The sequence below is a fragment of the Dioscorea cayenensis genome, chromosome 4 (assembly GCF_009730915.1).
Source record: "Dioscorea cayenensis subsp. rotundata cultivar TDr96_F1 chromosome 4, TDr96_F1_v2_PseudoChromosome.rev07_lg8_w22 25.fasta, whole genome shotgun sequence".
NCBI lineage: Eukaryota > Viridiplantae > Streptophyta > Magnoliopsida > Dioscoreales > Dioscoreaceae > Dioscorea > Dioscorea cayenensis.
In genome coordinates this window covers 3299929-3313372 of record NC_052474.1, presented here as the reverse complement: position 1 = coordinate 3313372, position 13444 = coordinate 3299929, and the positions used below count along the sequence as shown (strand labels likewise).

At 33.9% G+C, this 13444-nt stretch overlaps 2 protein-coding genes across 2 annotated transcripts; both read left to right on the top strand.

Moving 5' to 3' along the window:
• Positions 1 to 592: 592 nt before the first annotated feature.
• On the top strand, positions 593 to 2592 carry LOC120259488 (cytochrome P450 CYP82D47-like). Its single transcript, XM_039267100.1, has 2 exons — positions 593 to 1649; positions 1763 to 2592. The coding sequence occupies exons 1-2, from the start codon at positions 687 to 689 to the stop codon at positions 2381 to 2383; spliced, it is 1584 nt and encodes a 527-aa protein (XP_039123034.1). The 5' UTR covers positions 593 to 686; the 3' UTR covers positions 2384 to 2592.
• Positions 2593 to 7422: 4830 nt separating this feature from the next.
• Positions 7423 to 9426, top strand: LOC120259442 (cytochrome P450 CYP82D47-like). Its single transcript, XM_039267046.1, has 2 exons — positions 7423 to 8460; positions 8577 to 9426. The coding sequence occupies exons 1-2, from the start codon at positions 7507 to 7509 to the stop codon at positions 9201 to 9203; spliced, it is 1581 nt and encodes a 526-aa protein (XP_039122980.1). The 5' UTR covers positions 7423 to 7506; the 3' UTR covers positions 9204 to 9426.
• Positions 9427 to 13444: the final 4018 nt, after the last annotated feature.

The following is a 13444-nucleotide window of genomic DNA, read 5'->3' as shown; positions in this document are numbered from 1 at the left end:
ATGTTTGGTACTAATCGTTAGGTAGAAGAAACACCAGTAGATGAAGTGGAATTTTGGAATATAATCAAGTATGTGTAGTAGAATTAAATTTCTTGGGAGGGTTTTTGGTTTGGGTAATTAGACATAGCTCTTGACCGATGTTCTTTATGGATCATTATCAGTAATCACACTCTGAGAATCAGCAGTTACTTCCAATATTGTAATTTCAAATCTATTTCAAACTAATCATGTTTTTAAAAAAAAAAAAAGAAAAAAGAAAATGTGTTTTTGTCAGATCAGCACTAGCAAGTGACTTTATCAGGCTCACCACTTTTCTTATTTTAATCTATTGGATAGAGCAACTAGCAAGAACATTTTCTCGTGCGTGACTGTTTAGCAAGCATGCCTGATGTGACTTTATATTATTTCCTTGCTTTTTAGCTTTAAATTGGCCCACAAGGCGTTGAGTGTGTGCGAAATGAGTTCTCTACTAGATAGTGGGGAAAATTCCATGAAAAATGTCAAATTTTTAACATAAAAAAATATATATATTTCTTTATAGTAAAAAAAAAAATTTAATTAAACAAATATCCTGCAAACTCTTCACCGTTCTTTTATTCATCCGTTAGTTACCCTTCTTCCCAAGTATCCTACCTGTTATATATTCCGAACATGTAAAGCCTGAAAGTCATGTAAGTATCAAGAGAATGAAAATGGATTTCCTGCAAATAGCATCATCAATGATAGGAGGCCTGTTCACCATCCTTTTCCTCTGCAAACTCTCATTACTAATATCAAACAAAATATCAAACAAGAAAAAATCACATCTTCAAGAACCTCCACAACCTTCCGGCGCACTACCCATCATCGGCCACCTCCACCTCCTCAAACGCCGCCGCTCTTTAGTCCTTTACCTCGCCGACCTCGCCGACGAGCTCGGCCCCATCTTCACTCTCCGCGTTGGCTCTCGCCGCATCGTCATCCTCAGCAACAGTGAGACCGCCAAAGATTCCTTCACCACCTGCGACAAGGCCCTTTCTAACCGACCCATCAGCACCATCGGCGACCTCATGGGCTACAACCGCAGCATGATCCTCTTCGCCCCTTACGGCCCTTACTGGCGCGCAGTCCGCCGCATCGCCACCACCGAACTCCTCTCCAACTCCCACCTCAATGCTCTCAGCCGCGTCGTCATCAAAGAAGTCTACATTTGTATCAAGGGTCTCTTCTCTCAATACACATCCAATAACATGCAACCCATCAAGGTTGAGATGATGAGCTGGTTGGGAGATATCAATTACAATGTAGTTCTTGATATGATTGTTAGCAAACTATATTTCCGCTCTGGAAATGGCGGCGTCGTCTCTGAGGACTTTTTCAAGTTCCGTAAGGCGCTCAGAGATTTTGTTCGGCTCGTCGGAGCTTTTATCCCCGGTGACATGTTCCCTTTTCTTAAATGGTTTGATTTTGGTGGATATAAGAAGGTAATGAGATCTGCTTTCAAAGACATAGACTCTGTCTTGAGTGCTTTGCTCGAGGATCACAAGCAAAGAAGGCTTTTTAGAAAAGAAAGTGATGATCTTGACTTCATGGACGTCGTGTTAACAGCTATGGATGATCCCGAGTTCTCCGAGTATGATCAAGATACCGTCACCAAAGCTACTTGCCTGGTAATCAATCAATGTTTTTTTTTAATTATTTTCTTTATTCTATATATATATATATATAAATCTTGTTACTAATTAATTATCAAATGCATGCATGCATGCATGCATGCTTATAGAGTATGATAATGGGTGGGACACATACAACAACGTTATACTTGATATGGACGTTGGCGTTGCTGCTGAACAACAGGCCGGTGATGGACAAGGTGAGATCGGAGATAGATGAAAAGGTTGGGAAGGAAAGGCTTGTAGAACAGTCTGACATCAAGAACCTTGTTTACTGGTCGGCGGTAGTTAAAGAGGCGTTCCGGCTTTGCCCTGCTGGAGAACTAATGGTTTCTCGTGAAGCATCTGAGGATTGCCAGATCTCTGGATATCATATCCCCAAAGGATACTATGTTGCAGTGAATGTATGGAAGGTGCAGAGAGATCCAGTTGTATGGCCTGATCCATTGGAGTTCAAGCCTGAGAGGTTCTTGACGACCCATAAAGGCATTGACGTGAGAGGACAGCACTATGAATTGTTGCCATTGAGAGCAGGGAGGAGGGCATGCCCTGGGGGCTCCTTCAGCATTCAAGTGATGGATCTGGTTATGACTCGCCTGATCCAAGCCTTTGATTTGGAGACTCCTGGGAAGGTGCCGGTTGAGATAAACCAGTCTTTGGGTTTGCTGAATGTCAAGTCCATGGAAGTCATGCTCACACCTCGGCTTTCTCCAACGCTTTATGTATTATGAGGAACACAAAGGCCTGCAGTTTAAAATTAACAATGGATATATCATGTGATTGTCCGTGTTAATTAGAAGGACTATAGTGCAAATTGGGAGATGATAATTTCATGTATGATTTTATGTGTTTATGTGCCTTTGATTAATTAGTATATATCTTGTGAGCTCCGGTTCTCTTTGTGAATATATGTTGGCTCTATGAGCTGGCACAAGATGAACTTGTCTAAAGAGTCTTTCAAAGAGTGTGACAATATTCGTTATATATATATATAATACAGTAGCAGTACTGTATAAATAACTAAACGATGAGGTATGACGTGTCACCAATCTATGCTCAAATGTTTATTCTCGGAATCCAGAGATAGGGGTAAATTTTTTGGATGGTCATCTAATTTTTAATTTAATTTATCTCAAATCAGTCATCGAATTTCAATGAATCAATTTAGTCATCTTTCTTTAATTTAGTTACCCCAGCAAGTCCCTATTTAATTTTCTGATCCCTTTATTTATGTGGCAGTCCATTGCCAGCTCAATATTCTTAGTTGGAGTCTCCATGTCAGCAGTAGGTGGACATGTCAACAACTAATGGCACATCTAACACATCAGCTACATCTTCTTCCCCATTTTTGCTCCTCTTCTCCATTTATCTTTTTTTAGGATTTTGCTTCCTTTCTCTATTAATCGATCCGCCATTGTTGTTTCTCCTCTTCCTATGCGGGAATGAAGTTTGGAGAGGCGTTCGCAGACTACCATCAAATCCTTGCTTTGCTTTTGTGATCAGTGATTCAAATCTTTAGATTTTATTCCCTGTTTTTTTGAGTATTTTCAGTTTGATTGGATAAAATATTGCTAGTTAGTTTGAGGATGATTGGGTAATGAATTGTTTGGAGGCATTGGTGAGCCGATGTTCAGATTCTATAGGAGCAATTCAAGAACAGGCATTGACCAACATAGCATAGGTGATTTGTGTGTTCTCCATGGATGCTAATAAGCTTAACAAATTGAAGTGATGGCTTTTTAGCATTCAGGTTTTGTGGAGTTGCTTAGGAGGAGGTGCGTGGATGAGAAAGCTGCTGTGAGGAAGACAACATTGCTTTTGATAACGAAGTCTACAGCTTTGATGACCAGGCTGTGGTTTTCTTTCAAGTTATGTGGTGAAATGGGGAAGAAGATGAGGCTGATGTGGCCCCATTTAAAGTGATGTGGCATTAGTTGTTGGCGTGTCCACCCATTGCTGACGTGGAGAGGATGAATGGACTTCTCCGACTGCCACATAAGCAAAGGGGATTAGGAAATTGGGCAGTGACATGCCGGTATAATTAAATGAAAGAAAGGTGACCAAATTGATTTAAATTAAAATTCGGTGACCGATTTGAGATAAAACTAAAGTCAGATGAACACAAAAAAAATTTACCTCCAGAAATAGTGATATTTATATCTATATTTATATGAGATTAAGTCTTTTTGGACATTCACAAATATGAAAAAGTGAGAGAGTATGAGTTAGAGAGAGACAGAGTACAAAGTGGCCGTAGAGAGAGAAATCATCAGCACTTTAAATAGTAACTCAATCGTTATACCCAATAACAATAGGTTAATAAGTTGCTCTAAGGTTTAGTTTTATTTTTTAATTATAGATGATAGTAGAAATAGAATAAGACAGTTAAAATTGATTAAATTATTGTTATCACTATGGATTTCAATTTGTAGATTTGAATATCTATGAACATCTTTAGCCGCCGCAGCCGCAGCCGCCCCCCGGTATATATATATTGTGTTACATAGTTACAGTAATATGTTTTATTTTAATTATAGATGCTAGTAGAAATAGAATAAGACGGTTAAAATTGATTAGGCTATTATTATCACCATGGATTTTAATTTGTAGATTTGAATATCTATAAACATCCTTAGGGGCTTTTTACCCTTTTATATATATATATATATATATATATATTGTGTTATATAATTACAGTAATATGTATAATTACAAAAGTTAAATGCAACCCTAGCCACATTTAATGTTGACCATTGAAATTTTTTTTCCCCTTAACAAAAAGGATAATTTTCTGTTCAAATTCCTATTGTTAATGCAGTCTTATCCTATTGTGAGCCACGATAGCTGTCAACCTCCAGTCCCTGATTACCTATTTTTATGTCTCGGTATCTTCTCCAAATCCAAATGTGTTCCTGATCCAAATAATTAAACCTATCTGCTAGTGCTGGTTAGTAATGGTGGTGCTTGGTATTGCTGCCTCATTCTTTTTTATTTCTTTTCGTGCTTGATTTGTCTGGTTTGGGGGATGATTATAGCTATGGGTCATGGCATTGCTTTTGATTTGATTCTATTCCTAATCTGTAAGAATTGAAGTTTCCTTGATTTCAGGTTTGTTCGTTCTGGAGTTGCCAAGAATTCTATATATTTTTGGGGTAGATCTGATTGTTTCGAAGTTTCATGTTGCTTTGATTTAGTTCATAGCTTTTTAATTTCTCAATGATATGGCTGTCTTGTTAGCATATGTCTTTTTTTTCTTCTAGTGTTTCCCATTAGTGTGTCCAACCTCATAATTTCATTCTCTGCATCTCAGTATAGATGTGATCACCATATGATAACTTTGTCCCAACCGATAAATACTCGTGCATCTAGTTTATCTTTATAGGTTTAGTTTTTCTTCTCACATCACATGCTATTAAAGTTTAGATGTAGCTGCCTTCCTTTTATTTTGTTTATTGTGTTTCATGCATCATCCAGTCATTTCATTGAATAATTGTACTTGGTAAGTGGGGCAGGTTTTCCATGCTTTTAACACCATATGCACGTTGATTTATAAGTAATGTGCCATGGTTGTAACTCTAGTAAAACTAGTGTCTTATAGGTGGATATTCATTATAACAGGTGGCACCTTTTCACTGTTACAATAATTTGGCTAATGAATTGTTTTTCTATTAGGGGGATTCCTGATAAGCATTCTGTGGACTTAAATTTGGCATAGAAATTCGATGGTATTATACTAGAAAAATTACTGAGTAATTAGAATCTATTTTATATTTTTTTAGGCTAGGTTTGATTTTGGTTACCAAGTGTGAATTAGAATTTGAAAGCTTTGAGGTAAGGAAATCACATATAAATTTAATATATATATATACACTTATAAATTTTTTGTTTTTTGTATTTTTAAATTAACAATGGATATATCATGTGGTTGTCTGTGATAATTAAAAGACTATAATGCAAATTGGGAGATGATAAGATAATTTCATGTATCATTTTGTGTGTTTATGTGCCTTTGATTAATTAGTATTTATATTGCGCTCTTGTTTTCTTTGTGAATATATGTTGGCTCTATGAGCTGGCAAAAAATGAATTTGTATAAAAATTCTTTTTAACAGAGTAATAATTTTGGTTGAACAACATATCTATGTAGATATATATATAATACGGAATGAGGTGTCACCTACAAGAAGATTAATATTAATCAATTTTTCTCCTAATGAATTGGGCAATAACATTAAAGACGTTGTTTTTACAATTTAATAATTTCTAAAAATTATGAACTTGTGTTCGAAGATTTGTAAAATAAATTTGATCTGCAGTCTATCTCAGTTGGTGATTAATTATTTTAATAAATTTTGAATTTTTATTTTAAAATTTAATAAACTGCCAAACGATTTTAAAATAAATTACCGTTTTTCTCATAATTGACCCGTATTTAGACTATAAACAGTACCCATAAACTATATTGGTTCATGTGTATAATATGAATAATATAAAAATAGTCTGCCAAGAAAAATATTTAGACTTTTAACTTTCACCTCGTGCTTTTATGCCATATTATTTAGCTATTCCAATTGTACAACTATCTCTATCAATCTTAGTCAAAAACATGTGGCAAAAATAGCAAGATTGACCATATGTATATAGACCATAGTGAAGTCTGACTCGGATACCAATAATTGAATGATGTAATGATTATTAAGATGCGAAACGGATTTGCCAGTTCTGTGCGCGTGTTAGGTAAACCCATGGTGGCCTTCTACTTTTTTTTTTTTAATAAACAGTGGCCTTCTATGTCATCTTATATATATATATATATATATATATTGATAGTGGAGATGTTGATACAAGTCACATGGATATGCATGTTACATGAGTGTGACAAATCGTTAAATATGTTTTAATTATACTTAGCTTTTTGCGCTCTTTTGTTTTAAATGCATGCTAGCTTCTTCTTAACCTCGTGATGTGTTGTAACAACAGCCTTATTACGGTCAATAATTACAATGCATAACCAAGGGGTGGTTAAAAGACTTGGAAAAAAAATTACAAAATATTTTTTTATAATTTAAAGAACAGTACAAACTAATTTGCTTTTCGTTATGCAAATTTGTATATAAGACTGGCTCTATAGAAATAACATTATACCGCACTTTTTTTTTTCCTTTCATTTATTTATTTATTTTTTAATAAAGTATATAAAATACAGTTTAATGAGTAAAATGACATATGTTAAAATAATAATAGAGAGTAGTCTCTCAAGCATTAGTTACTCACAGATGATTTGGACCAACATGACAAAGGTATACTTCTCAATTATTGATCAGTAAAGAGCCTTGCAAAGTTAAAGTTTTTTTTTTCTTAATTGTCAGTAATGATTTTCATTTATTTCATTTCTAACCAATAGCAATTTTTAAGTGTTTTTTATTTTTTTTATAAATAGAGATAAATCATAAATTCTGATTTTAAAGATATTTAAACCTAACATTTTAAATTAAGAAAAAATTAAATACTATCACACTATTCAAAAGTAATAGGTCAATATATAATATTCCTAATATGTCTTATATATATTAACCTACATCATCATCTTTAGACCATATAAATTGTTCACTAGGATGTTTGCTCATTATTTAATAATTATTATTATTTATATAAACATTGAGTACAGTTAGAATATAATATTATTGTTTTGCACTATTATGCATAAATAAATACATTGTAGCCACATGATGCAAATCCAATATATATAAAAAAAAAAAGCAAAAAAAAACAAAACAAAAAACAAAAACTAACTAGTAGCACCAGTGAACAAAGAAAGAAAAAAAACAATCAAGAGATCTCGAGAGTGTGGAAGATGGACATGGCGGAAATTATGTCGATCTTGGGCTTGTTCATCGTCGCCGTCCTGAGCTACGCTTGGGCCGGCAAACTCCTCAGAACCAAATTAGCATCCAAAAAAGAGCCGCCGGAGCCATCCGGCGCCCTCCCGATCATCGGCCATCTCCATCAAATGATAAAATCCAAGAAACTCCTCTCCATCGTCCTCTCCGAGCTCGCCGACCAACTCGGCCCTGTATTCGCTTTCCGCCTCGGTTCATGCCGCACCGTCGTCGTCAGTAGCTACGACATCGCCAAAGAATGCTACACCACCAACGACAGAGCCCTGTCCTCCAAACCCGCCACCACCGCCGGCCGCCTCCTCGCTTACAACCAAGGCGTCCTCGGTTTCATCTTCTACGGCCCTTACTGGCGCACCATCCGCCGTATAGTCACCACTGAGCTCCTTTCCACCTCCTGCTTGGAAACCCACAAGCAGGCACAGTCCAAAGAGATCGATCTTTGTATTCATGAAATCTTTTCTGAGTTCATAAATATTGGGAGGAGTACTTTGAAGGTGGAGTTGTTGAAGTGGGTGGGGGACTTGAATTATAATGTTGTGTTTCAGATTGTCGCCGGGAAAAGATACTATGGTTCCGGTGGGAACAGCGAGGAGGCATGCAAGTTCCGGCGAGCCATCTCTGGGCTTATAAGTTCACTTGGTGTGTTTGTGCCTTCTGATATGTTTCCTTTTCTTGATTGGTTTGATTTTGGTGGTCATAAGAAGGTAATGAATAATGCTTTCAAGGAGCTGGATTCCTTATTGACCACCTTGTTGGAGGAGCATAAAGCCAGGAGGAGGTTAATGGAGAACAAGCTGGTTGGTACTGTCACTGAGGACCAGGATTTCATGGATATTATGCTATCTATGTCTAAAAATACTAATTTCTTTGAGTTCGATGCTGACACTGCCATCAAAGCTACATGCTTGGTACGTAGGGTATTTAATTAATTACTTGCATGGTTAAAAATATAAATATGTGTTCATATATATATATATATATATATATATGATTTGAATATGAACGTGTATTTATATATATACAGGGAATGGTTCTCGGTGGTACACATACGACAACATTTTATCTAACATGGGCAATAGCTCTGCTACTAAAGCACCGTGAGATATTGAAGAAAGTGCAAGAGGAGATAGATAAAGAGGTAGGGAAAGAGAGAGTGGTGGATCACTCTGATGTGAAGAACCTCCACTACCTGCAAGCAGTGATCAAAGAAGCATTCCGTCTATGCCCAGGGTCATCCAGCTTAATCAAACGTGCCTCTAAAGAAGACTGCCTAATTGGCGGCTACTACATTCCCACCGGTACACACATCACCGTTAACATATGGAAGATACAAAGAGACCCAGCCATTTGGGACGATCCTCTGGTTTTCAAGCCTGAAAGGTTTCTAACTAAGCATGCAGAAGTTGATGTTAGAGGGATGCATTATGAGCTCCTTCCTTTTAGGTCAGGAAGGTTTGGTTGTCCTGGGAATGCATTTGCACTTCAAATGATGCACTTGTTGCTTGCTCGCTTCTTACAAGGGTTTCATTTGGAGACACCGGAGAATAAACCTGTGGAGATTAATGAAGCTCTTGGGATTATTTCTTATAAAACTTTGGATGTTCTGGTAACTCCTAGGTTACCTCCGACGCTTTATGAGTTTAGTCACTGATCCAGTGAGCGAGCGCAGTGATCATGTGAGCTGGGAGTGCATGAGTTTATTTGTCCAATAATTACAAGGTGCATGCTTTTGCCTGTCTACTTTTTATCATGGATGGTATATATATATATATATGCCTGTTTGAACATGTGTTAGCAATCATTGGAACCTCTTCTGTTCTTAACTTGTGGAACGATCAGAGTTTGCTTGGAACTTTGTTTTTTAGTTTTCTCAATTAGATTGAACTATAACAAGAAGCTTTTAACGATTATATATATATATATGGTAAATTAAAACTTAAAGCAAAAGTGTGGGAGCTGATTGTCAGCCGTCAGGTATTACTGAAGCTTCTCAGAAAATTAAGCGTTCGCTTAATTTCTTTAGCGCTAGAACCTCTAATCTCGCTGGAGAGTCGGACCCTGATCATGTGCAGGAGTAGTTGCTCCTTTTGATAGTTTGGGTAGGCCTGAGGGACCAGACGGTGTCTTCTTCCTTCCCAGCTTTTTTTCTCCTTGTATTTTATTTTCCTGTCATTCTTAGTTATCCTCACTTCTGGAGAGAGCTTTTTTCTTATGTTCTCTGTCTTTCATTTTTTAATAAAGTTGTGATTTATCTACATTTATTTCAAAAAAAAAAAGTGTGGGATATGTTTGGATCAAAGGAATCATTACTGATAGCATGATAATTTTTGTATCTTTTATTGTTAGCGTTTACTTGTATCTAGTAAATAAATAAATAATAATTAAATAGTCATATAAATAGTACCATAACCATTGTCCGCGGAGTTTGATTGGGTGATTTATATTTTTTTCTTACTCCAAAGGAATGTAAATAATCTTTCACCCGTTGTAATGTGATCAGAAAGTTTTAATAACATTTTGCATTGTATAACTATTTATAATAATGTCTTATCGTACTTTTCATTGTAGAACGTTTATAAATAATTAATGGCCCCTATATAAATATAATAGATTATAACTATTGAGGCAAAACTTTTTCTGTTGAGTGTTTGGTTTTTGCTACATGAATGTTTGGAATTGTAACGTGAAAGAATTATAGAATATTTTATTTTATTTTATTTTTTATGTTTAATTATGCACGTCGGTAGCGGGATGTTTTGTTCCGCGAGTGAAATTATGAAATTTTTAATAGTAATTAAGAAGAAAAAAATTTATACATATATAAATATAATTTTTCATATTATTTAGTGCATGGATTATTGGTTTGTGAATCGTTTGATGAAACACATACAATTAACGTATCAAAAGCTGGAAATAGAAATCAGTGGTGCCTTAAAGACGGGTCTTTTTTGCATTAGAAGCTGTGCATAAGAGAGAAGATAATGGTAAGATTTAGGTTAATGGCCTTCACATGTCTATCCTCTCCCATGTACGGAAAATTACAATAAAATGAACTGTTGACATGTAATTCTATTTAACAATGTTCGTTAGAAGAAAACAGATTTTTTTTTTTTTTAATTTTATTGCATCTTTTATAAAGAAAAAAAAACATTGTAATAAAAGTCTTTCTAAGATAAAATTTTGATTTTTTTTTTAAGAACATATACCGTCAAGACATGTACAAATTTAAAGTTATTATCTTAATATACATGTGTCCTTACTTTATGTGAAATTAATTTTTAAACTATTTTTTTTTCAAAAAAAAACATAAACATCTTACGTAAGGATTAACTCATATCAACATATCAATAAATTGTTGACAAAGTTACAAACATTTTTATACAAATTTTTCTTTTAAAAACATATTTTTCGAAGAAAAATTGAGTAGGTAAGTAAATATAAAACTTCTTTCTTTCAATTTTATGTGTTGTAACTATCAATATGTGTATATATATACAACTGCTTCTGCTTTCCAATAGACACTTCTAGCTAACTCATACTTTCGCTTCCCCTCAATTGGTTTGATAAATCGGAATATAATTCACATCATTCCAAGTTCTTCTCTAAACATACACAAGGAAACTATTATTATTATTATTGTTATTATTATTATCATTATTATTTCTAAACATAGATAACTTGCTTTACGGGAGAGGAGACTTCAATCTTCTATACATGTTTGAATGCGAGGTACTATGTCTGAACTCTATATCTTGAGATAATTTATAAATAAATAATATTAATATTATTATGTAAAACAAATTGATTCCTAAAAAAAAGAAATAGAAAAAAATTGATTCTGATAGATATTACTGGAAAGCAACAACAAAAAGTACAATAATAGTGGTCTTTGTTCTAATGTAACTCCCCACATTTCACTAAAAAAGTCACATAGGCTTACTTTGATTGCTGGACTTACTTAACCCAACTTATTAAAATAATAAATAGTAAAAAAGTTGGACTAAAGGGCATGTGTTCTTTTCATAACTCAGTTTTGGTGTGCTTTATTCTTCTATTATCTATGGCTATTTTAATCATTTTTACTTTTAAAAAGTTAAATGCTTTCATCCATAAAATCATAACTAATACTATTTGATTTTTAATTAACCAAACAAAAAAGTATAATAATAGTGGTCTTTGTTTTAATGTACTGCCCTCACTTTTCTCTAAAAAAGTCACTTAGGTTCACTTTGCTTGATTGACTTACCTAACCCAACTTATTAAAATAAAAAATATATACAAAGTTGGACTAAAAGGCATGTGTTTTTTTTCTAACTCAGTTTTGGTGTGCTTTATTGTTCTATTATGTATGGATATTTTAATCATATTTACTTTTAAAACTTTAAATACTTTCATTTATAAAATCATGATTAATACTATCTAATTTTTAATAAAATAAAATTATATCAAAAATACAATAAAGCTAAATTCTTCCAAAATATTTCACGTGGTTCAAATATCCTTTTTAGAATTTTAATTTACAAGACATCTTTGATGGAACATGAAATACAATAACAATGTCTAACATATATATGTATATATATATAACGTCACTTGGAGTCATAAATCTAAATGTCACTCGAGAAATCGGATGGCCCATTTCTCCACTATTTTCCCACCTGATCAAACTCAAAAGTCAAAACCAAACACCCTCTTTCTCTTCCCACTCACTCTTTCTTTCTCCCCCCACTCACTTTTTCCTCTTTTATTTTATAAACGGATGTAGACGTCCACATATAACTTATTATGTATATATATATATACACACAATAGGAAGCTTATATTTCCACTGAGCAATTAAACAAATCATTCTTATCACATCGCCATGCGCGCAATCAATATAATCATGCAAGCACCACCATCAAAGATTCCCTTCTTTTAAAATTCTAGCACTTTCCATCAAGTTGCCTTTTCAAAATATAATTCAATGTCCTTGTTCTTATTATTATAATTTAGAATTATAATGTTCATGATGTTCATGATGACCTTGTGTCACTGCTTTTTTACTAGCTGGACCACAAAGCGTGGTGCTATTTTTTATTTATAAAGGCGTGGAGCACCATCTCACAAGAGCTGGTTGTTAAAAACTTAAAACCACAAATTTGTTATATTTTTTTTTACTAATTTTATCCATTTTTTTAAGAGTAAATTTGCTTTGAATGTGAATTTGTGTTCATTCATTTCATTTAAAAATAAGAATGTACAGACTAACGCTTGCATTTATCTTACACTTGTTATTTAGCTTAAGTTCCACTCAACAGTTAATTAAGAATGCATGCATTCAATATAAAAGAATACATTAATTGCATGTGGATTGATAAAATGTGGTCATTATTTGATGTCATTTGGATCATGCCTGACAAAACAACCACTAGCAGCAATTTGGAAGACAAAGTTAAACTAATATAATAAATGATACTCTTCATGCTTGAATCTTTTCAGTTAATCACCTTTGGAATTTATGTTATAGTTTTTGGATCACCATTAACATTAGCTTTTAAAACTTAAATAATCACCTCCCATTACATTTAATACTCATTTGCTCTATTATTTTTTTTTTTATCAATGTGGGACTATATTTTCTTTAGTGTGTTATAATTTTACAATCCTGCCTCTTCTAATTATATCTTATTGTTTCTTTTTTGTGAATGAATGTTATAAATATAAAATTTCATATATTATATAAAATTGTGGACTCAATGAATGCACATTTTAATAGCTATCTTTGTCATTGGTGACTTTTTTTTGTTACACAGTTCCGCATTAATCAAATCAAGGAACTTTTTTTTTGGGTGCTATTAGGACAACTTCCTTGTTAACCAAATGAGGAAGCTTTTTTTTGTGCTATTAGGG